This window comes from Stigmatopora argus, chromosome 13, assembly GCF_051989625.1.
Source record: "Stigmatopora argus isolate UIUO_Sarg chromosome 13, RoL_Sarg_1.0, whole genome shotgun sequence".
NCBI classification, from domain to species: Eukaryota; Metazoa; Chordata; class Actinopteri; order Syngnathiformes; family Syngnathidae; genus Stigmatopora; species Stigmatopora argus.
The window spans coordinates 18,277,127-18,300,864 of NC_135399.1; the positions used below are offsets into that span (position 1 = coordinate 18,277,127).

General features: G+C 58.0%; 1 protein-coding gene across 1 annotated transcript in view; it reads left to right on the top strand.

Moving 5' to 3' along the window:
- ttn.1 (titin, tandem duplicate 1) overlaps positions 1 to 23,738 on the top strand; it is a 107,729-nt gene that overhangs the window by 82,800 nt on the left and 1,191 nt on the right. The window contains exons 145-177 of the mRNA XM_077616753.1: positions 25 to 321; positions 476 to 1,063; positions 1,142 to 1,444; positions 1,547 to 1,843; positions 1,923 to 2,210; positions 2,284 to 2,589; positions 2,673 to 2,975; positions 3,053 to 3,358; positions 3,438 to 5,201; positions 5,322 to 5,615; positions 5,692 to 5,976; positions 6,061 to 6,360; positions 6,571 to 8,637; positions 8,714 to 9,016; positions 9,095 to 9,400; positions 9,652 to 9,942; positions 10,026 to 10,325; positions 10,438 to 10,746; positions 10,876 to 11,178; positions 11,354 to 11,635; positions 11,722 to 12,315; positions 12,411 to 12,698; positions 12,809 to 13,108; positions 13,494 to 13,796; positions 14,499 to 14,801; positions 14,887 to 15,471; positions 15,565 to 15,867; positions 16,010 to 16,309; positions 16,416 to 16,991; positions 17,055 to 17,360; positions 17,452 to 18,057; positions 18,174 to 23,452; positions 23,533 to 23,686. Of these exons, the coding sequence (XP_077472879.1) occupies positions 25 to 321; positions 476 to 1,063; positions 1,142 to 1,444; positions 1,547 to 1,843; positions 1,923 to 2,210; positions 2,284 to 2,589; positions 2,673 to 2,975; positions 3,053 to 3,358; positions 3,438 to 5,201; positions 5,322 to 5,615; positions 5,692 to 5,976; positions 6,061 to 6,360; positions 6,571 to 8,637; positions 8,714 to 9,016; positions 9,095 to 9,400; positions 9,652 to 9,942; positions 10,026 to 10,325; positions 10,438 to 10,746; positions 10,876 to 11,178; positions 11,354 to 11,635; positions 11,722 to 12,315; positions 12,411 to 12,698; positions 12,809 to 13,108; positions 13,494 to 13,796; positions 14,499 to 14,801; positions 14,887 to 15,471; positions 15,565 to 15,867; positions 16,010 to 16,309; positions 16,416 to 16,991; positions 17,055 to 17,360; positions 17,452 to 18,057; positions 18,174 to 23,452; positions 23,533 to 23,686 (19,389 nt within the window). The remainder of the gene's footprint in view (positions 1 to 24; positions 322 to 475; positions 1,064 to 1,141; positions 1,445 to 1,546; positions 1,844 to 1,922; positions 2,211 to 2,283; positions 2,590 to 2,672; positions 2,976 to 3,052; positions 3,359 to 3,437; positions 5,202 to 5,321; positions 5,616 to 5,691; positions 5,977 to 6,060; positions 6,361 to 6,570; positions 8,638 to 8,713; positions 9,017 to 9,094; positions 9,401 to 9,651; positions 9,943 to 10,025; positions 10,326 to 10,437; positions 10,747 to 10,875; positions 11,179 to 11,353; positions 11,636 to 11,721; positions 12,316 to 12,410; positions 12,699 to 12,808; positions 13,109 to 13,493; positions 13,797 to 14,498; positions 14,802 to 14,886; positions 15,472 to 15,564; positions 15,868 to 16,009; positions 16,310 to 16,415; positions 16,992 to 17,054; positions 17,361 to 17,451; positions 18,058 to 18,173; positions 23,453 to 23,532; positions 23,687 to 23,738) is intronic.

A 23,738-nucleotide genomic window follows, 5' to 3' on the forward strand; every position in this document is an offset into this window, starting at 1 on the left:
CCCACTCACTCAATTGTCTTGCAGAGGTGCCCAGCCCGCCTGCCAAATTGGGAGTGGCCAATGTCACCAGGGACAGCGTGACCGTAGCCTGGACGCGGCCCGAGTACGATGGCGGGAGCCGAGTGAAGGCTTACCTGCTGGACGCTCTGGAGAAGGGCCAGACCAAATGGGTCAAGTGCGCCACGGTGAAGACCACCAGCCACACCGTCAAAAGCCTGCGGGAAGGCGCCGAGTACTTCTTCAGAGTGCGAGCCGAAAACCACGCCGGTCTGAGTGAAGCAAAAGAGATGATTGTAGCGGTCCTCGTCAAAGAAATTCTGGGTAATTCCCTCGGCTTGCGTCTCCGCGGCCAAGTTCATTTTCAAATCAAATGTTACTGGAAAAGCTGACGTCCTCTCTTTGACCGTGCATTTATTTCCCTTGAAGCTTGTTTGACCTGGCCTCACTTGCCTGACTTTTGCTTGAATTTTGACAGAGGCTCCAGAGTTTGATCTGAAGAACTACCCCAAAAATACCGTTTACGTGAGAGCCGGATCCGACCTGACGTTTGACATCCCGCTGAGCGGCAAGCCAATGCCAAAAGTGACCGTGTCCAAGAACAATGTCGTCATCAAGGGATCCAAGAGACTCTTGACCCAAGTCACTCCCGACAGCCTAACTGTCAGCCTGAACCAAAGCGTCGCCGGCGATGCCGGGAAGTACCAAATGACTGCCACCAATGCGGGCGGCGCCAGCAAGATCTTTGTGATCGTGGTGGTGCTGGATAGACCCGGACCACCCCTGGGGCCCGTGGAGATCCTCGAGGTCGGAGAGACTACCGCTCACCTGAAATGGACTCCTCCAGAGTATGACGGTGGAAGTCCCATCACCAACTACACGCTCCTGAAACGGGAAACCAGCACTCCCACCTGGACAGAGGTGTCGGCCAACGTAGCGCGAAGCCAAATCAAAGCCACCAAGCTGACCAAGGGAGAGGAGTATCAGTTCCGAGTTAGGGCTCAGAACCGTTACGGTCTCAGCGAGCACCTCGACAGCAAGCCGGTGACGATCCGGCTTCCTTTCGGCAAGTCGCCCGGCGTTTTTTCCGATCCTTCCGAAAGGTAGCGCGAACTGACTTGTTGCTCTCCGCTTTGAATTCCAGCCACTCCTGGGCCTCCCTCCACCCCTTGGGTTAGTTTTGTCTGTCGAGACAACCTGACCGTCTGCTGGAACGAACCGGTCAACGACGGCGGCAACGCCGTAATCGGCTACCACCTTCACATGAAGGAAAGGAGCAGTATCCTCTGGCAAAAGATCAACAAAAGCGCCATAGCGGGAAACCAGCTGCGGGTCACCAACATCTGCCCGGGTCTCATCTACGAGTTCAAGGTCACGGCAGAAAACGCCGCCGGGATCGGCAAAATGAGCAAGACCTCCGAAGAGGTTCTGGCTATCGACGCGTGCGGTAAGTAGCGCTCCTTCTCCGTCACCTAGTCGGCGGAGACATTACGGCGACGTGACGCCAACCAAATGCCGACCTCACGCCGACGTGTTGTATCCGCTACAGAGCCTCCCGCAAACGTCCGTGTCACCGAAGTCACCAAGAACTCAGTCAGCCTGTCCTGGCAGAGGCCGCCGTACGACGGCGGCAGTAAAATCAGCGGCTACAGCGTGGAGAGGAGGGACGCGGCTAGCGGAAGGTGGGTGAAGGCCAACTTCACAAATATCCTGGAGATGGGCTTCACGGCATCCGGGCTGACTCAGGACGAGACCTACGAGTTCAGGGTGTACACCAAAAACGCCGTGGGCTCCGTCAGCAACCCTTCTCTGATTGCCGGCCCGGTCACTTGCGTTGACGCGTGCGGTGAGTGCTCCTTGTCCGTCCCGCGCTCATCGGTTGCCACGACGGGGGGGGCGTCATCCACGTCCATGTTGTTGTACAGGCGCCCCGGCCATCGACCTGCCTCCCGAGTACTTGGATGTGGTTCGCTACAAAGCCGGAACCTCGGTTAAAATCCGAGTAGGAATCATTGCCAAACCACAGCCCAGCATCGAGTGGCTGAAGAATGGAGGGGAGCTGGTGGCTTCTTCATCCTTGCGCGTGGAGAGCACAACGGACTCCTCGGCCATTTTGATCAAGGACGCCACGCGCCAACACACCGGCTCTTATGAGATCAAAATCAAGAACACATTGGGCTCAGCTAGCGCCACCATCGGCATCGAGATCCTGGGTAGGTGCACTTGGATTTTCTTTTCGGCTCTCAATAGTTTTTTTTTAACGCCTAACCCTTTGCTCTTTCTCAGACAAACCCGGACCGCCGAGCGGAAGCATTACCTTCAACCTCGTCACGGAAGAGCGAATCTCCTTCCGCTGGGAGCCCGTGTGCGAGGCCGACCTCGGAGGCTCCGTGGTGACGCACTACATCGTGGAGAGGCGCGAAACCAGCAGAGTGGTCTGGTCGACTGTCTCGGAGAAGCACGAGCAGACGTACATCTCGGTGGGCAAACTGGTGCGAGGAAACGAATACGTGTTCCGCGTCATGGCGGTCAACAAGTACGGCGTGGGAGCCCCGCTGGAGTCGGAGCCCGTCGTGGCAAAGAATGCTTTCGGTAAGCTTCGGAAGAACCAGAGCCATTCCGCCGAGAGCCTTCGAGCAACCTTCTCACTGCTGCTTTATGCACGTCTCCGTCAGTAACCCCGGGGCAGCCGCACACTCCCGAAGTGAGCATCATTACCAAGACGACCATGGTGGTCGAATGGGAAAGTCCGGGCGTAGACGGTGGTAGCGCGGTGACCGGCTACTACCTGGAGAGGCGTGACAAGAAAAGTTTGCGCTGGTTCCGTGTTTACAAGGAGCCCATTCCCGACAACAAAAAGACCGTCTACCACCTCACTGAAGGAAACCAGTACCAGTATCGCGTCTGCGCCATCAACAGGGCCGGGGAAGGCCCCTTCTCGGAAGAATCCGACTTTTACAAGGCCGCCGATCCAATGGGTGAGTCGTCGAGGTCACCGGTTCGGAAAGCGCAATGGAGTGGGGCGCCCGCGCTGATAAGTTCTCTTGGTTTGCAGAATCCCCGGATGAGCCTTGCAAGCTGAAGGTGGTGGATTCCACCAAGACCTCCATCACTTTGGGTTGGTCCCAGCCTGAATGGGACGGGGGCAGCCAAGTGACCAGCTACATGGTGGAGAAGCTCGTGGAAGGAGAGGAGGACTGGGCGACGGTCACGTCAAAAGGAGAGGTCAAGATGACCGAGTACACCGTCCACGACTTGAAGCCAGACGTCAACTACTTCTTCCGAGTTTCTGCCGTTAACTGCGCAGGCCGCGGGGAGCCCTTGCAGATGAGTGAGCCTGTCCAGGCTAAAGATATCCTGGGTAGGTGACTCCACGGTTCATTCTTGTCCTGTTTTGAAAGGAAACCAAACATAGAAAAATGACAACATGTCTTCCACAGAGGAAGCTCAGATCGACTCCGACGTGGCCATGAGGACCCACTACATCGTGAAGGCCGGCAAGGACGTAGAGCTCTCCGTTCCGCTGAAGGGTCGACCTTCACCCTCCGCTTCCTGGAGCAAAGGAGACTCGCGCATCGACAACGATCCCTCCTATGAATTCCACCACTCGGACACGACCACGGTCCTGGTTTTGCGCCAAGTCACCAAGCTGGACACCGGCAAATATAGCGTCAAGATCGAGAACGGCGTGGGAGAGCCCAAGACCCTGACCTTGTCCGTGAAGGTCCAGGACTCCCCGTCTGAATGCAGGAACCTGACGCTGAAAGACGTGACCCGTGGAAGAGTCACCCTTTGCTGGGAGAGCCCCTTGCTGGACGGGGGCGCCGAAGTCACCAACTACATAGTAGAAAAGAGGGACTCCTCGAAGAGATCCTACTCCGCGGTGAACAGCAAATGCACCGAGACGAGCTGCGGCGTGGAAGACCTCTCCGAGAAGACGTCCTACTTCTTCCGCGTCCTGGCGGAGAATGAGAACGGCGTCGGCCAAGCCTGCGAAACTCTCGAGCCGGTGAAGGCGACGGAAACCCCCGGCCCCGTCAAACAAGTTTCCATGAAGGACTCCTCCAAGACCTCGGTCACCCTGCAGTGGCTAAAGCCCGATTACGACGGCGGTAGCATCATCTCGGACTACGTGGTAGAAAAGAAAGCCCCCGGTGAGGACTGGTCGCTAGGAGGGACGAGTCGCCACTGCGAGTTTGAGGTCAAAAAACTCAAGGAGCACTCTGACGTGTTCTTCAGAGTGGCCGCTCGAAATGAGAAGGGTCAGGGCGACTACGTGAAGATGGGGCCCATCAAGGTCATCGACTATGTCATCACCCCCGAAGCCAGCCTCGCCGAGTACCCGGATGGGAGGATTCGCGTTCGCTTGGGACACAATGTCCACGTGGAGCTGCCGTACAGGGGCAAACCCAAGCCGTCGGTGTCGTGGCTGAAGGACAACCTTCCCCTGAAAGAGAGCGATCGAGTCCGCTTCAAGAAGACCGACAACAAAGCCACCCTCATGATAAAGCACGTGAAGAAAGAGAACGAGGGCAAGTACACCCTCACGCTGGACAACAAGATCAACAGAAAGTCCTTCCACATCCACGTCCTGACTCTGGGTCCTCCGTCCAAGCCCCTCGGGCCCCTCCGCCTGGACGAAGTCAGAGCGGAAAGCGTGCTGATCTCCTGGGACGAGCCCAACGACGACGGCGGCGGAGACATCGCTTGCTACACCGTGGAGAAGCGGGACGCCTCTCGGCCCGACTGGAAGATGGCTTGCTCCAGCGTGGAGGACACTCGCTTCAGAGTGCCCAACCTGATCAAGGGGCTCCAATATCAGTTTAGAGTGTGCGCCGAAAACAGATACGGTGCCAGTGAACCCTTGCTCTCTCAGCTGGTCCTCGCCAAGCACCAGTTCAGGCCCCCGGGCCCGCCCGGCAAGCCCTTGGCGTACAACGTCACCAACGATGGCATGACCATCCGGTGGGAGAGGCCCACGTACGACGGCGGCACGCCCGTCCAGGGCTTCCACCTGGAGAAAAGGGAAAAGAACAGCATCCTGTGGCAGAAGGTGAACGTGGCGCTCGTCAAGGAAAACGACTACAGGGTCCCGGATCTCATCGAAGGCCTGGAGTACTCCTTCCGAGTGTGCGCGCAGAACGACGCCGGCTGCGGCCGGGCGAGTGACGCCAGCGAGCCCGTCATGGCCGTTAGTCCCGTCGGTGAGTTTGGACCGCGGCCGCCGCCGCGCCCATCCGGTGGAGCGTGTTACTCGTCTCTCCGAAAACTCTCTTTTGCCAGGACCCCAAAAAAATAATCAAGGCGCGCTTTGTGTTTGTCAGATCCTCCCGGCCAGCCGGACTACACTGACGTGACCGGTAACTCCATCACGCTCAAGTGGGAGGCGCCCAAACGTGACGGGGGGAGCAAGGTCACCGCCTACACCGTGGAGAAACGGCAGGGCGAGGGTCGCTGGTTCAAGGCCAACTTGAGCGACGTCCACGACTGCCAGCACACGGTGACCGGTCTGACTGTGAACGAGCGCTACGAGTTCAGGGTCATCGCCAGAAACGCCATGGGGGTGGTCAGCCCCCCGTCCAACTCGTCCGGTTTGATCGTGGTCAGAAGCGAGAACGGTAAGTCGCACAGAGAAGCCGGCTAAAAGACTGAAAACCATGAATCAAACCCTCACTGCCTCTTTTCCCTGACCAGCTGCCCCTCACATTGAGTTTGGCCCAGAATATTTTGAGGGTTTGACGGTGACGGCGGGTGACAACATCAGGGTGAAGGTGGCCATCGCCGGACGGCCCGTTCCCAAGGTGGTCTGGTACAGAGACGGTGTGGAAATCACCAAGAAGATGATGGATATCATCACCGTGGCTGGGCACAGCACTCTTTTCATCAGAGACGCCGACCGCACTCACCGCGGCCTGTACACCGTGGAGGCCACCAATGGGTCCGGCAGCAAAAAGGAGGATCTCCTGGTTAAAGTGCAAGGTATGAGGGACTCGGCTTAGGGACACTCTCCTTCTCCCCAGCGTGTTTTCACCTGACTAACTCTAAGTCGATTGTGCAACGCAGACACGCCAGGAGAACCCGTAGGACCCATCGCATTTAGCGACATCTCAGAGGGCAGATGCTGCCTGTCATGGAATCCGCCAGAGAACGACGGCTGCTCCGAAATTTCCCATTACGTGATCGAGAAGCGCGAAACATCCAAGATCTCCTGGGCGCTCGTGTCCGACAACTGTCGCGAGTGCAGGTTCACTGCCACCAAACTCATTAAGATCAACGAGTACCAGTTCAGAGTGTCCGCCGTCAACAAGTTTGGGGTCGGCAGACCTTTGGAATCCTGCCCCGTGGTTGCGCAGCTGCAATACAGTAAGTCGTGTCGCGCGATTGACAAGAACAAGGACATTTGAATTGAATCAAATTGAATTGAGTGCGTGAAGTCGAGTCGAATTGAATTGAGTGGAGTTGAATTGAGTGAGTCGAATGCTTTTGTCGTCACCATACAAGTCTAATGAGATTTCAAACCTTCACCACAAAGTCTTGACTTCTTTCCGTTCGTTCACAATCCCTCCTCCTCAGCTACCCCCGATTCTCCGGGCACTCCCGATGCCACCGGAGTGACGGGAGAAAGCATCGCTTTGGCCTGGACTCCTCCGACGTCCGACGGAGGAAGCTCCATCCGCTACTACATTCTGGAAAAACGAGAGAAGAAGACCGTCCGCTTCTACAAGGTGCTTTCTAGGAAAGCCATCACGGAATGTGCTCACACGGTGCTTCACCTGGCCGAGAATACGGAGTACGAGTTCCGGGTCATGGCGGTGAACGACGCCGGCGTAGGAAATCCCAGCAACATCTCCTTGCCCATTAAAGCCGTGGAGCCAAAAGACATCCCGTGCGCTCCGTCTGTGGTCTGCGTGTCGGACTCCACCGATTCCTCCATCAGTCTAGAATGGAGCAAGCCCGCCGACGACGGAGGCTCCGATATCCTGGGCTACGTGATTGACGTGCTCGAGAGCGAGGAAGCCGACTGGACGAGAGCGAACCGTGAGCTAGTCCCAGACACCAAGTATACGGCGACGGGGCTACGTACCGGGGTCGACTACAAGTTCCGCGTGGCGGCTGTAAATCAAGTCGGAAGAGGCGAGGACGCCGTCACTCCGGAACCGGCTCGGGCCGTCGAGAGACTGGCGCCGCCCCAGGTGGATATTGACGCCAGCTTCAAGCAAACGCATATTGTCAAGGCCGGCGGCGCAGTCAAGCTAAGCCTCCAGTTCAGGGGCAAGCCCGTCCCCGTTGCCACTTGGCAAAGAGAGGAAGGAGAACTTGGCGTCATGGCAGAGGTCACGAGTGTCGAGGGAAGCAGTACTCTCCATCTGGAAAAGTGTACGAGAAACGATTCGGGCAAATACACCGTCAACCTGGAGAACAGCAGTGGCAGCGAGGCCATGACTTTCACCGTGAAAGTCCTGGACACTCCCGGCGCTCCTCGGGCTTTAGCCTTCCGAGAGGTGTCCAGGGGTTCGGTCACCCTCGCCTGGGAGCCTCCGCTCAATGACGGCGGGGCCCGGATCCACCACTATATCGTCGAGAGACGGGAGGCCACCCGCCGCACTTGGCAGCAGTCGGGGGGCAAGTGCGCCCAGAATGTCATGAAGATCCAGGACCTCCTGGAGGGCGTGCCCTACTTCTTCAGGGTCTCCGCAGAGAACCAGCACGGCGTCGGCGAAGCGCTGGAGATAACGGATCCCGTCGTGGCTACCGCCGAGCCGGCGCCACCAAAGAGGTTGGACGTGGTGGACACCACAGACAGCTCGCTGTCGCTGAGCTGGCCGAAGCCGGAGCACGACGGCGGAAGCCGCATCCAGTTCTATGTGGTGGAGGCCCGGCCCCGGGGGACGGACAAATGGGTCCTGGTCGGCAACACCAAGAACCTCTCCTACGTCATGGACAAGCTCAACAAGGGCGACGAGTATCACGTCCGCGTGAGAGCTAAGAACGAGTCCGGCCTCAGCAGACCCAGGGAAACGCCGGCCCCAGTGACGGTCAAGGAGCCTCACGTCCAACCGGCGGCCGACCTCAGCGAGATCACCAACCAGCTGATCACCTGTAGATCCGGCAGCACCTTCGGAATCCAAGTCCCCATTTCCGGGAGACCCGCTCCCAAGGTGGCTTGGAGGCTGGAGGAGATGAGGCTGAAGAACACGGAACGAGTTTCCATTCAAGTGACAAAAGACACAGCCAGCATATCTGTCAAGGATGCCATGAGGGGCGACGGTGGCAAATATTACCTCACCCTGGAGAACGTCGCCGGAAGCCAGACCTTCACGATCGACGTGAACGTCATGGGCAAACCCGCTGCGCCGGCGGGCCCCATAGCGGTCTCGAGCATCACTTCGGAATCCTGCGTCGTCAGCTGGGAAGCGCCGGAAGATGACGGCGGTACGGACGTTACCAACTACATAGTGGAGAAGCGAGAATCGGGTTCCACCGCCTGGCATCTGATCAACTCCAGCGTGAAGCGGACATCTCTCGACATCGGCCATCTCACCAAGTACATGCAGTACACCTTTAGAGTTTCTGCCGAGAACAGGTTTGGCGTCAGCAAGCCCATCGAGTCTGAGACAATTGTCGCCGAGCACCCGTTCAGTGAGTAAACTCTACCCAAGCAATATTTTTCCATACCGAAAGCTCCGGTTATAACGTGCCATCTGGACTCTTGCAGCGCCGCCCGGGTCCCCGACTAGGCCAACTGTGTCCAATGTTTCCGCCAACGCCGTGACATTGAAGTGGGAGGAGCCCTATCACGACGGTGGCAGCAAAGTCACCGGCTACTGGATTGAGAAGAAAGAGAGAAACAATATTCTTTGGGTGAGGCAGAACAAGATCCCATGCTTTGAGTGCTTTTATCGGGCGGAGGAACTGGTAGAAGGTCTGGAGTACCAGTTCCGAGTTTACGCCATGAACAGCGCTGGTCTGAGTAAAGCCAGCGAAGCCTCCAAAGGAGCGGTCACCCAAAATCCCGTCGGTGAGTATCGCTGCTCGCACGTGACCTTACCGGAGCTCCGGGCCCAGCGCTAACGCTGGCCAACGGCTCTCTTTTCAGATCCGCCGAGTAAGCCAGAGGTGACAAAAGTGACCAGGACCACGGTGTCGCTCAAATGGTTGCCTCCGCTGAATGACGGTGGCAGTCCAATCGTGGGCTACATTATTGAACGGAAGCCGTACACCTTGACGGGCGAGGGCCGCTGGCTGAAGTGTAACTACACAAATGTGACGGACACTTTCTACACTGTGACTGCTCTGGGAGAGGGAGAAGCGTACGAGTTCAGAGTCATCGCCAAGAACTCCAACCAGGTCTTCAGCAGCCCATCCGAGTCCACGGGCTCGGTGCAGTGCATGAGCGACTTTGGTAAGCCATCCATCCTTCACTCTGTGGCACGAGGAGAGTCGCCTATCGCTAGGACGACTCCACGCGCCCTAACCCACCCAAGCGGTGGAGATCTAACTCGTATCAATCGGTCCGCTGTGATATCGTGACGATCTAACTTGAGTCAGTCGTTCGGCTGTGATATCGTGACGATCTAACTCATATCAATCGGTCGGCTGTGATATCGTGACGATCTAACTCGTGTCAATTGTTCGGCTGTGATATCGTGACAGAACCCCCGAAGGCTCAGCTGGACGGAAAACTCCTTTCTGAAGTGGTTTTGGTGAGAGCGGGATCCGATCTGGTTCTGGACGCTGCGGTGGGCGGCAGACCCGAGCCCAAGGCTTCCTGGTCCAAGGGCAACAGGGAGCTGGACCTATGCGAGAAGTACCACTTGCATTACACGCCCCAGCGGGCCATGGCTGTCGTCAAGTTCTGCGACAGAGACGACACCGGGAAGTATATTCTCACCGTGAGGAATGCGAGCGGGACCAAAACTGCCGAGGTCAACGTCAAGGTGCTAGGTGAGCGGGAGCCCTCGCCACTCCTCGTCCAATTGCCGCTCGGGCAAGGAGGTGACTGGCGGCGCGATATCCATTCTTTCCAGACACCCCGGGAGTATGCCCAGGCGGCATCCAGATCAGCGGGCTGACCGAGGAGTCGTGCACCCTGAGCTGGAAGCCTCCCCTGGAAGACGGAGGCGATGAGGTCTCTCACTACCTCGTGGAGAGGAGAGACACCAACAGACTCAACTGGGTCTTCATGAACGCCGAGTGCAAGGAGCTGACCTGCGCCATCAGAGGCCTGTTCAAGAACACAGAATACTTGTTCAGAGTGCGTGGAATCAACAAGTACGGCGCCGGAGTCCCACTTGTCTCAGAGCCCGTGCTCGCCAGAAACACCTTCAGTGAGTGCCCCCGTCCGTCCCAGCTCTGTCAAACACTACACTCCGTGCGACACTCGCCTTCCCACTGGAGCCCTTTCCAACCTCGCCCTTGAACAAACGTCTCTTTCTCCAGCTGTGCCAAGTCCACCCGGCGCCCCAGAGATCCTGGCGTCCGGAAAGGACTTTGCCAGCGTCCAGTGGCTGAAGCCCGAGAGCGACGGCGGCAGCCCGTTAACCCACTACCTGGTGGAGAGACGGGAGAAGAAGAGCGCCCGCTGGGTGAAGGTGAACAGGAGCGGAGGAGCACACTTGGACACGTCACTGAAAGTCTCCGCTCTGACGGAAGGGAACGTCTACCAGTTCAGAGTGACGGCCATCAACAAGGCCGGAGAGAGCGAACCCAGCGAGCTTTCTCTCTACGTTGTCTGCAGAGTGCCAACGTGTGAGTACCCCACCTAAGAGTAGTTCGGACCCCCGTAGGTCCGACACAATCATTTGGTCATCCTGGCATTTTTTTCCACCGCCGCCCGCCGTGGGCTTTTTACCACTGCTGCTCTTCTCCGGTTTAAAGGCACCCCGTCCCCGCCTTCCGCGCCTCGTATCGCCGACACGCACGCCGACAGCATCGCCTTGGCCTGGTCTCGTCCCGTGGAAGACGGAGGGGCCGACGTCTTGGGCTACCTGCTGGAAATGCAGGAGTCCGGAACGGAGGAGTGGACGAGAGCCCACGAGAAAACGCTGCGCACCTCCGAGCACACGGTGACTGGACTTTGCTCGGGCAAAAAGTATCGCTTCAGAGTGGCCGGCGTCAACATCAACGGCACCGGAGACTTCAGCGAGCACAGCGCCGAGACCGAGCCGGCGGAGAGGATCGGTATGTCGCCCGTTCGGGTAGAATCGTAGGGCCGAAGAAAGCGTTGGAACAAATGGAAGTGGAACGCTGGTAGATACCAGCGTTCCACTTCCATTTGTGGTGACACTACTTACCTGCCAAAGTAGTCAAGTAGCTAGCTCAACTAACCTCATTTGACCTGACCTCCGCCCGATAGAAACGCCTGACTTTGACCTGCCCGACGACTTGAAAAAGACCATCTGCCTGCGTGCCGGCGGCTCCCTCCGCCTCTTTGTTAACGTTAGCGGGCGTCCCGCGCCGACCGTCGACTGGAGCAAGCCGGGCGTCGATCTGAACAACCGGGGCTTCGTGGAGGTCACGCGCAAGTCGACCACGCTCATCATTGACAAGGTCCACCGATACGATGCGGGCAAATACACGCTGGTCGCCGAGAACTCTGCCGGGAAACGGGAAGTCTTTGTTCTGGTCAAAGTCTACGGTAAGCCGTGGTCCGGTTCAAATGCGGACGTGGCCATTTTTGGACTTGTGTTAGGAGACCCGATGACAAACACTGAATCCTTCCAGACACACCGGGACCGACGGGACCCATCCAGATCAAGGAATTGACCAAAGAATCCGCCACCATCTCTTGGGAAGCACCCGCTGTGGACGGCGGGGCGCCTGTGAACAATTACATCATCGAGAGGCGCGAGGCATCGATGAGAGCCTACAAAACGGTGACTTCCAAGTGCAGCAAGACTTCTTTCAAGATCGAAGGCCTGTTGGAGGGCACGCTGTACTACTTCCGAGTCCTCCCGGAAAACATATACGGTGTGGGCGAGCCTCGCGAGACCCCGGACGTGGTCCTGGTTTGCGAGGTCCCTCACCCGCCGCGAAAACTGGAGGTGACGGACGTCACCAAAAGCAGCGTCTCCTTGGCCTGGGAGAAGCCCGAGCACGACGGAGGCAGCAGAGTGACCGCTTACGTCATGGAGGCCTGCCAGTTCGGCAGCGACAAATGGATGAAGGTGGCCTCGCTGAAGATGACCGACTTTGAGCACACCGTCGAGAAGCTGAATGAGAAGGAGCGGTACTCGTTCCGAATCAAAGCCGCCAACAGCCGAGGTGCCAGCGAAGCCAAGGAGCTGGTGGCGCCCGTGACCGTGCAAGAGCAAAGAGGTGGGCTTGGGTGACCTGAAATATTTGCTCGCTCTCTTTCTGCAGTCTGACTGTAGTCCTTGGCCTTTTGTAATCCTTTGATTTATCTTTGCCAGTCATGCCCGGAGTGGATTTCAGCGGCCTGCCCCAGAAAACCATTCACGTGCTGGCCGGCAAGACGCTGGAGCTCCACCTGCCGATTGTCGGCAGGCCTCCCCCGTCCTGCTTCTGGTTCTTTGGTGACCACAGGATCAAAATCACAGAGCGTGTCAAGATCCAGAGCAGCGGCAAATTTTCCAAACTCACCGTCTCCGACGCGACCATCGACGACACCGGCGACTACGCCCTGGAGCTGAAGAACGCCGTCGGGGTCACCACCGAGGTCATCAAAGTTGTCGTTCTCTGTAAGGAAAGCTTTCATTTGTCACACGAGCCAGACGTGACGTTCCGCTCGATTTGGAAAGAGGGTCGCTTGGAACCATGCGCGCGCTGATAGAATATCATCCTGTCTTAGCCAAACCCGACGAACCCAAAGGAGCCATCCGATTCGATGAGATCGACGCCACCGCCGTCACCTGTAGCTGGGATCCCCCTCTCAGGGATGGCGGGACTCCCGTCAGCGGCTACGTGGTGGAGCAGCGAGACGCCCACCGACCGGGCTGGGTGCCCATTTGTGTCTCTGTCAGCCGACCCACCTTCAAATTTCAGAACCTGATCGAGGGAGACGAGTACGTCTTCCGCGCGGCCGCCTTCAATCGCTATGGCGTCGGGGAATTCTTGCAGTCTGACATCGTCACCTGCAAGAGCTTAACAAGTAAGTGCTTCTCCTCTATGGCCGTGAACGCCGCCACCCCTTTTGGGATTGGGCAGGCTCACGTTTGCCCGTTCACCCGCACTCGCCTGACACCGGTAGGCAGCCCTGCTGCCCTAAGTCTAGGGAGAAATTGAGCAATTGAAATGACACGCCACTAACTATCTGGGCAAGCAAATAGGCCGCCAAGGTCAACTCTGGCTTGTTCTTGAATATTCTGCGTACTTACCACCTGCGTGGTACGTACCACTTGGGTCCGACGTACCACGTGCGTCGCCCACGTGCGTCGTGCGTACCACGTGCGTAGTACGTACCGCCCTAACCCCCTAACCCGCTGCCCTCCAAGCTACGCGTGGACAGAAGCCAACCCGCTCTCCATCTTCAACAGATGTGTCCGGATCTCCCGGACGACCCACCGTCTTTGACGTTTCACGCGACGGAATGACCGTCGCGTGGAACCCGCCGGAAGAGGACGGCGGACTGGAGGTTTCCGGTTATATCATTGAGCGCAAAGAAGTGAGGTCTGACAGATGGGTGCGCGCCAACAAGAATCCCATCACCATGACCAGATACCGGTCGACAGAGTTAACTGAAGGTCTGGAGTATGAGCACAGAATTCTGGCCGTCAACGCCCGCGGAATAAGCAAACCGAGTTTGCCTTCCAAACCAGCGGTGGCAGCGGATCCCATTGGTGAGCGACCGCCGAAATACCCCCGGCTCATTGAAAGAGACATGTATCGAATACATAGGCGGCCCGGCGATCGAGTGGTTAGCACGTTCGCCTCGCAATTCTGAGATTCAGGGATCCATTCCCGGTTATGACCGTTCTGCGTCCACTTTGCATGTTCTCCCCGTCCCAGCGTAGATTTTCTCTGTGGGCTTCTTCAAATCGTCCCCAGGTACGAGTGGCAGAGTGCATGGTTGTGTGTGCGCTGTGATTGGCTGGCAGCCAATTTAGGGTGTTTGCCGCACACTGGCTACAATTTGGCTTGGATAGACTTTAGCAACCCAGGGCCCTTGGTTGATGACAAGCGGTTAGGGAACTAATGAATCTATCGAATAAAAGTTCAGCAAATTCAATGTCAGCTCTGGTGCGAGTCGGTAAAAAAGGAGCACCCCAAAAATTTGCCCAGTAAAAACAGAGTTTTTTTGCACTCCAAAAATTTGAGCGGTAAAAACTGAGGGTTTTGCACCCCAAAATTTTGACCGGTAAAAACGAAGGTTTTTGCACCCCAAAAATCAGACCGGCCTAAAACCAAAATGTGTTTCTTCCCCGGTCATGGCACCGGACAGAAGTCCGGCCTAAAACCTAAATGTGTTTCTTTCCCGATCACGGCCCCGGACAGAAGCCCGGCCTAAAACCTAAATGTGTTTTTTTTTTTTTCTCGGTCAGATCCACCCGGTTGTCCGCAGAACCCTCGGATTACAGAAACCACCAAGTCGTCCGTATCGTTGGCCTGGAGTCCCCCTGATGACGAGGGAGACGCAAAAGTGGACGGCTACCTGATTGAGATGCAGAAGGCGGGCACCGTGGCTTGGCTCAAATGCAACACCACTCCGTCTCTGATTTGCGAGTACACTTTGTCCAACATGCCGCAAGGAAACCAGTTCAAATTCCGAGTGCTGGCCTGTAACGCGGGCGGTTGCGGCGAGGCCGCCGAAGTACCCGGAACCGTCTCCGTCACCGAGATGTCGGGTGAGCGAGCGCGCAGAGCACCGTCCAAACGCCTCGTCTTCGGGGACGTTCGCCAAAAGTCTTTTGCCTTGTTTTGTTCTGACAGAACCTCCTGATTATGAACTGGAGCTAAAATACAAAGATGTGTATGTGGTTCGCCACGGCGGCGTGGTCCGGCTCTCCCTCCCCGTCAAGGGAAAACCTCCCCCGAATTGCTCGTGGTCCAAGGACGGCGGAGTCGTATCCAACAGGGCCATGGTCGCGCACACCGAGGACACCAGCGAACTGGTGATCAAAGGGGCCGAGAGGACCGACTCCGGTGTTTACGAGCTCCTTCTTCAGAACAAAGTGGGCAAGAAGAAGGCCCAAATTAAGGTCAACGTCATCGGCCGCCCCGGCGCTGCGGAAGGACCGTTAACCTATGAGGAAATCCAGGCAAACTCCGTGAAATTGTCCTGGGGGGTGCCCAGCGACAACGGCGGCACCGAGATACTCGGCTACATCGTTGAAAGAAGGGAGTTGTGCAGGAACGCCTGGTTCACCGTGGACGGTAGGGTGACTGATACTCAGCTAGTGGTCAAAGGCCTGAAGGAAGGAACAGAATACCACTTCAAGGTTACCGCCGAGAACACTTTTGGCATCGGTCCCTCTCTGAAGTCGGAGCAGCCGCTGGTTCCCAGGACTCCGCTTTGTAAGTATACTTGGACCAGCGCCACCCGGCCCCATAAAGTAGAAGTCAATCATCGGCCTCTGATGAGTTGTTCTCGTCTGCTTCGCAAAACAGGCCCGCCGGAACCTTCCGGTGCTCCGCCCGAGATCATGGATTTCACCAAGAACTCCGTGGCACTGGCCTGGTTCCGACCAAAGGACGATGGAGGTTCTTCCGTCACGGGTTACTACTTGGAGTACAAGGAGGTGGCCTCCGAGCAATGGCGCCGTCACTCCGCCAGGATTTCCTCCACCATGTTTACGCTGTCCGGACTCACAGAGGACGTGGAGTATCATTTCCGCGTCGTCGCCATCAACGATATTGGCGAGAGTGAGGCCGGACCCGCCTCCGATTCCGTCATGTGCAAAGATCCCTTCGGTGAGTCCCCCTCCGAAGTGCCAAGTGGCGGACTAAGCCTAGAGCACGTCCGCTAAAATGTATTAAAAATGTTTTTTTTTTAAGTACACGGTATGTCGAGCACGCGGCAATACAAGGGCTAAGACCTTACCTTTCCTCGCAGATAAGCCGAGCCAGCCGGGTGAAATTGATACGACGCAAGTGACCAACAACTCGATAAGCATTCACTGGCAAGCTCCAGAATGTGACGGTGGGAAGGAGGTCCTGGGGTACTGGGTGGAATGTAGGAAGTCCACTGAAAGTAGCTGGCAGAAATGCAACAAGCAGAGGCTGAAAGAACAGGAGTTCACCATGCGCGGTCTGTCCGAAGCCACCGGATACGAGTTCAGAGTGTATGCCGAGAACGAGACGGGAATGAGCAGACCACGACGAACCGCCGCTTGCGTCAAGACCAAACTGAGCGGTGCGTATAACCCCCCGGGGAAGAGATGGCGCCGTCGGTAGGTGTCACGACAACGAGCTGCCAGTTAACATTTTGCTTCCTCTCCCTGTCCGCGTCGCCTGTACAGGGGAAACCAAACCCAGTCTGAGAAAGGAAATGGACGAAGTCACCGAAAAACTGGGGCAGCCCGCCGTCATGAAGTGCCAGATTATCGGCAGGCCCATGCCCGAGATCCGGTGGTACCACGCGGGCAAGGAGATTGCGGAGTCGCGCAAATACGAGATGAGCTCCGATGGCCGCAACCACTCCCTTTCCATCATGACCGACCGACAGGAGGACGAGGGAGCTTACACCTGCAAAGCTAGCAATGATGCCGGAGAAGCAGAAAGCACGGGAACGCTGGTCTTGGAAGCGGCTTCGGCCTTCAGCGCCGACCACCCGCTCAAGAGCACCTACTACGCTGGTCTGGGAACAACCCTTCGCATCCACGCCGTCTACGTTGGCCGGCCCGTGCCCAAGATTACGTGGCTCCATGAAGCCAAGACCCTGGAGAACTCTGACGACATTAGCATTGAGAGCACCGAGCATTACACCCACCTGGTCATCAAGAACGTGCAGCGCAGAGTCCACGGAGGAAAATACAGGATCCGACTGCACAACCACTTTGGCCGGGCCGACACCGCCTTCAACGTGGAAATCCACGGTACGTCGCCGTCGTTACGTTCGAGAGTCCGCGTCGCTGACGTTGATTGCGTTTGTCGTGCAGACAAGCCTGACGCGCCTCGGGGTCCCATCGTTCTGGAGGCCCTCCTGAAGAACTCGGTGATCATCGGCTGGAAGGTCCCCGAGGACGACGGGGGTTGCACTGTTACCAACTACATCGTGGAGAAGCGCGAAGACAGGGAAGGAAGCGAGTGGGAGTTGGTGTCCTCATCGGTGAACGGCACGTCTTGCCGGGTGCCCAACCTTACTGACAGCTCCCAGTATTTCTTCCGGGTCTACGCCCAGAATCGCTATGGCAACAGCAACCCCCTTGAACTCGCCTCGCCTATTGTCATCAAGAGCCATTTGGGTGCGTACATGTCGGGCAAAAAGAAAATAGAAAAAAAGCAAGGACAAACCGTCGCCTGCTTTACTGACCAATCGCTGTCATTTTTCCACAGAGAAACCATCTGCGCCTCTGGCAATCGTCGTTTCCGGAATCACCAGGGATTCCTGCGTGCTTTCCTGGAAGCCTCCGCTCAGCGACGGCGGCTCCAAGATCAAGAGCTATTGCCTCGAGAAGAAGCAAAAGAAGGACAAGAAGGAATGGGGCGAATGGACGCCCGTGACCACAGACGAGATCAAACAGACGGTCTTCTCCGTCAAGCATTTGTCGGAGGGCGCGGAGTACGTATTCCGGGTCAAGTGCGAGAACCTCGGGGGACAGAGTGACTACAGCGAGGAGAGTGCCAGCATCGTCCCGGCGACGGCCGTCGACGTTCGCGCGCCCGCTTTCAAGGAGGAGCTGAGGAACATGAGCGTGAAGTACAAGAGCAACGCTACGCTGGTCTGCAAGATCACGGGACAACCCAAACCCGTGATCAAATGGTTCCGACGAGGAAAGGAGATCTGTTCGGATGGAACGAAGATCAAGATCCAGGAATTCAAGGGAGGTTACCACCAATTGGTCATCGCCGAAACTGACGAGGAAGACTCCACGGTCTACCAGATCAGGGCCACTAACCAAGGAGGGTCCATTTGTGCTACCGTCTCTCTGGATGTCGAAGGTAAGCACACATCACCAATGCACTCTGTGTATACCTTTCCCGGCAGTGTCCTGCCACTGCTTCTTGGCCAGCGTTGTTCTCCTCACATTGACCGCGTCTTCTTTCTCTGTGAGCAGTTCCTGCTAAGATCAACCTCCCCAAGAACCTGAAGGACAAAGAAGCTATTCCTGCCCTGCGGGGAGAAATGGTCAACATCAAGATACCTTTCGGAGGCAAGCCGGATCCCGTCATCACGTGGCAGAAGGGGCAAGATCTCATCGACAGCAACGGCCACTACCAAGTCATCGTCACGCGATCCTTCACTTCTCTGGTTTTCCCCAACGGCGTGGAGAAGAAGGACGCCGGCTTTTACATCGTCTGTGCCAAAAACCGATTTGGAATCGATCAGCAGACGGTGGAGTTGGATGTGGCGGATGTGCCCGATCCTCCCAGGGGCGTCAAAGCCAGCGACGTCTCCAGAGACTCGGTGGCCCTGAACTGGGTGGCTCCGGCGAATGACGGCGGCAGCAAGGTCATCAGCTACGTTATCGAGAAGTGCCCCACCACCTCGGAGCGGTGGGAGCGCGTCGCTCAATCTCGCGACACCCGCTACACGGTCATCGGCCTCTTCGGAGGGACCGGCTACCGGTTCAGGGTCATTGCCGAGAACAAGTTCGGCCAGAGCGCGCCGTCCGAAGCCAGCGGCCCCGTCGTGACCAAGGAGGACAAATCCAGAGTGCTGCTGTATGACAGGGAGGTGGACGAGGCGGGGCACGTTCCCAGGAGCAAAGCGCCGCACTCGGACGCAAAGAATCTGCACGGCAAATTTGCAATTGCCGAAGAGCTGGGAAGGGGTCAGTTTGCCATCGTCCACCGTTGCGTGAGCATCAGCTCCGAGAAGACCTACATGGGCAAATTTGTCAAAGTCCGGGGTGCCGATCAGGCCCTCGTTAAGAAGGAAATTGCCACGCTCAACCTGGCCAGACACGCCAACTTCCTCATCCTTCACGAGTCCTTTGAGAGCCCCGAGGAGCTGGTGATGATCTACGACTTTGTCTCGGGCGTGGACATCTTTGAGCGCCTCCACGCAGCCGACTTTGAGCTCAACGAGCGAGAAATTGCCAATTACGTTCGGCAGATTTGCTCGGCTCTCCAGTTCCTGCACGCTCAGAGCTACGGGCATTTCGACATCCGTCCCGAGAACGTGGTGTACGAGACGAGAAGCGGCTACCGTGTCAAAATCATCGAGTTGGGCCAGTCCAGGCACCTGACGCCCGGAGAGCAGATCAAGATCCAGTACACCACCGCCGAGTACGCCGCCCCCGAGATCCACCGTGGCGATGCGGTGAGCACCGTCACCGACATGTGGTCGGTCGGCGTCCTGGCGTACGTGCTCCTCTGCGGGCTCAACCCCTTTGCGGCCGAAACCCACCAGCAGATGATCGACAACATTTCCAACGCGGCCTACGGTTACGACGACGAATCCTTCGAGCGAGTCAGCGTGGAAGCCATGGACTTTACGGATCGTCTGATAACCAAAGAGCGCAAACACCGCATGACTTCCGCCGAGGCGCTGGCGCACCCGTGGCTGTCCGCCCTCCCGGAAAGTCTGAGCGGGAGAAGCATCCCGAGCGGCAGACACGGGCGATACTACCAGGCCGCCGCCAAGAAGGAATGGAGCACGGTGGTTTCTGCGGCCCGTGTGGCCAGCGGCGGCTCGGTCAGATCCCAACGCGGAGTACTTGTGGCCAAGGTGAAGATCGCCCCTTTCGAGCACGGACCGCTAGGAGGGCAGGTGAGCCACTCGGCGGCCGCCGAGGGCGACGACGTCAAGTTCGTTTGCAACATCGACAACTACGACAGCGCCACCGAAGTCACTTGGTACTGCGGCGTCAGGCAGCTGGAAGCCAGCGACAAGTACGCCGTCCATTACGAGGACGGCACGGCCACCCTCGCCGTAGCGGGCGTGACCAGGGCCGACGACGGCACTTACAGGTGCAAGGTGGTCAACGAGTACGGCGAAGACAGCGTCTATGCCGAGTTGTTCGTGGACGGCGTCCGCTCGTACCGCCGCTTCTTCACCGCTCGCGCGGTCAAGAAGACCAAGCGGCGAATCGACGCGGCCAGAATGCTTCAGAAGCCGCCCGAGTTCACCCTGCCCCTTGTCAACCACACGGCCCACGTGGGCGAGGACGTGCGCTTCAGCGTGACCGTCACCGTTCACCCCGAGCCCCGTGTGACGTGGCACAAATCGGGCCAAAGGCTGATCCCGGGAGAGGACGACAAAAAGTACACCTTCCTCAGCGACAAAGGCCTGTACCAGCTCATCGTTCGCGCCGTGGACGACGACGACGACGCCGAATACAGCGTGGCGGCCCGCAACAAGTACGGGGACGACAGCTGCAAGGCCCACCTCACCGTGGTCCCTCGGCCCAAACCGGCGGACCTCACCCTCAGGCCCATGTTCAAGCGTCTCCTCGCCAACGTGGAGTGCAAGGAAGGCCAGGACGTTCGCTTCGAGATCCGGGTCTCGGGCCGCCCCGCACTCAAGTGGGAAAAGGACGGCGCGCCCGTGGCCTTCGGCCCGTCTATCCAACTGGTCCACGAAGGCTTGGATTACTTCATTCTACACGTGAGAGACACCCTGCCCGAAGACTCTGGCTTGTACAGGGTGACCGCCACCAATTCGGCCGGATCGGCCAGTTGCCAGGCCACGCTGAGAGTGGAACGGGTCGCTCGCGTCAAGAAAGATGTCGAGAGCGGACAAAGGCAGGATCCGGGCTGGTCTCAAAAAGAAGTGCTGGACAAGAAGGTGAGGCTGCATCAGATTTTGACGGACACCGTCGTTCTTCCTCTGCCGCCGGCCGCGGCGCAGGCGGTCCGAGAGGCGGCCACCGCGTATAAGCCCGCCGTGACCAGTAAGAAGAGCGAAAAGACGCAGGCCCAAATAAAGATAGAGCAAGCGGAGAGAAAGAAACGGGCCGACGAGAAGAGACTGCGCATGCCCTACCACGTGCCGGCGCCGCGGCCCGTCGACCCGCTGGCGCTGGAAGAGGACATGGAGATCAAACACTTCCGGCCGCTCTCCGACATGAAGTGGTACAGGAAACTCAGGGACCAGTACGAGTTCCCCGAGCCCCTGGAGAAAGTCCAACGGAAGAGGATGAAGCGTATTCGTCTCTCCAGGTGGGAGCGCTTCTACGAGGTGCCCGTGAGGATCAAAGACCAGTACAAGCCAAAGTGGCGCATCCCCTCGGCCACCCGGGACGACCTGGAGACGGTGAGGCCCTCCAGGCGCCGCACGCCTTCCCCAGAAACCGACTTCTACCACCGCCGAGTGCGAAGAAGGTCGCTGGGCGACCTGTCGGACGAGGAGCTGCTGCTGCCGGTTGGCGAATATCTGTCCGTCAAGAGAACGGAGGAGGAGAGGCTTCGCCTGGAGGTAGGAGACCTGGAGCTCGGCTACTTGGCGTCCCCGCCCGGCCCGAGCCCCGCGCGCTTCCGACTGTCGTCGCCCGTCAGAGTGCGCGCCGTCGACGAGGAAGCGGAAGCCAGCCCGAGCTACGGATCCTACCGAATTCCCTCCAAATACGAAGCCGGCCCCAGCTTCCTCGACCTCCGTCAGCGCCACGACAAGGCCACGTACAAACCTCCCGGACAGAAGCAGAGAGTGTACGAAGACAGAGAGGATCAGGAGCTACTCCGACCTCACGCCACCGCCCACAGAGTCACCACCTACAAGAGCCAACTCAAGCAAATGGAGTTGGAGGAGAAGAGCCGAAGTTTTCAAAAGGACACCCGCGTGGTGGGGGTGGCAAAAGCTTCGGAGGCCACCCGGTCCGAGCACATGACATTTCACGCCACGGAATATATCCCCAAAGTTGTCAAGAAGCTCCCCGAGGCGGAGACCGAAACTCCGCGCTGGGAAAAGCCGGTGGGATCGGAGTCCGCGTTGCCCGAGGTGGATTTTCTCTCCCGGTACGAGGAGAGAAAGCAGACGCTCAGGTCTGAGCGGAGATTCGCCGAGCGAACGCCGGAGTCTCCTTTCAGCCTGGACCACGTCCCGCGCATCGGCATCCGCCTGCGCTCTCAGCGCGTGGCCGCCGGTTCCGACGCTCGTTTCACCCTCAACGTCCAAGCCAAACCGGAGCCCAGAGTCAAGTGGTTTCACGACGGCAAAGATGTGTTGCCGGGCGCCAAATACCGCATGGCCAACTCCGGCGGACTTCTAACGCTCCAGATCAACGAGTGCGTGACCGGAGACGCCGGGACGTACTCGGTGGTGTGCGGAAACATCAAAGGGGAGATCTCCGACAGCGCCACTTTGGACGTCGTGGAGAAATACGCCGCCTTCTCTTCCGCCCGTGGGGACGAGGAGCCGCCGTCTTGCCGTCCCGCCGATCCCACCCGACCGGAGGCGTACCACATCTCGTCGACGACCGTCGAGGAATCGTCGACCGAATGCGTGGGGGTCGTGGAAAGAGCACGGCCCGCCCAAATACTGAACGGACCTCAGTCTCTGAGTGTCGAGGAGGGAGATCTCGCTAGATTCACCTGCGACGTGGACGGTGACCCGGCTCCTTCCCTAGCGTGGCTTCGCGGGGGCGTGGAGCTGGGTTCCTCCGCCCGTCACCTTGTCGTCTCCACACGATACGGCTCCTCCCTTGAGATTTCGTCCGTGCTGGTGTCCGACCAAGGAAGCTATACTTTAATGGCAGTAAATCCCAGCGGTAAGCAGGAAGCCCATTTTACTCTGACTGTTGGAAAATCCCAGTCCCGGCAAAAAGTGACGGCCTTCCCGAGAGTCACCTCTCCCGAAGCCGAGTGCCCCGAACCTGTCAAGAGCGTGCGGCCGATCCAGTCTCTCTCCTCTCCTGAACCGGTCAAAACGCCACAGCGGATCAAGTCCCCCGAAGATGTCAAAACGCCGCAACGGATCAAGTCCCCTGAACCGGTCAAAACACCACAGCGGATCAAGTCCCCCGAACCGGTCAAAACGCCGCAGCGGATCAAGTCCCCCGAACCAGTTAAAACGCCACAGCGGATCAAGTCCCCCGAACCGGTCAAAACGCCGATAAGGATCAAGTCCCCCGAACCGGTCAAAACGCCGATAAGGATCAAGTCCCCCGAACCCGTCAAAACGCCGATAAGGATCAAGTCCCCCGAACCGGTCAAAACGCCGATAAGGATCAAGTCCCCCGAACCCGTCAAAACGCCTCAGCGGATCAAGTCCCCCGAAGATGTTCAAACTCCGCAGCGGATCACATCCCCAGAACCTGTCAAAAGCCCGCAAAGGATGATGTCCCCGGAGGCCGTCAAGCCGCCTGGCGCCAAATCTCCGCCGCCTCATTCCGTTGGTGAAATCAAATCAGTGAAAGGAGCGGCATCGGGGTTAGGCTTCAAGGACAACTCAGCCGTGAGTATTTTCCTTTTTCTGCGCTCCAACGGTGCCGGTCGCCTCCTCCCCGTTCTTCACGTGGCCCTGGTCTCTCGCAGGTTTCGGCCACGTCCGACTTGACCGTGAGCCGCACCGACGGCGCGTACTCTTTGGAGATACGCGGAGCGACGCCGGCGGACAGCGGAAGATACACCGTGGAGGCCAGAAACCAGATCGGTCAGAGCTCGTCCACTTCCGCTCTCAACTTCCTCGGTAAGTAGTTAGAATTGTGACGGCACGGAAAACGTATCGGCCGACTAAAGAG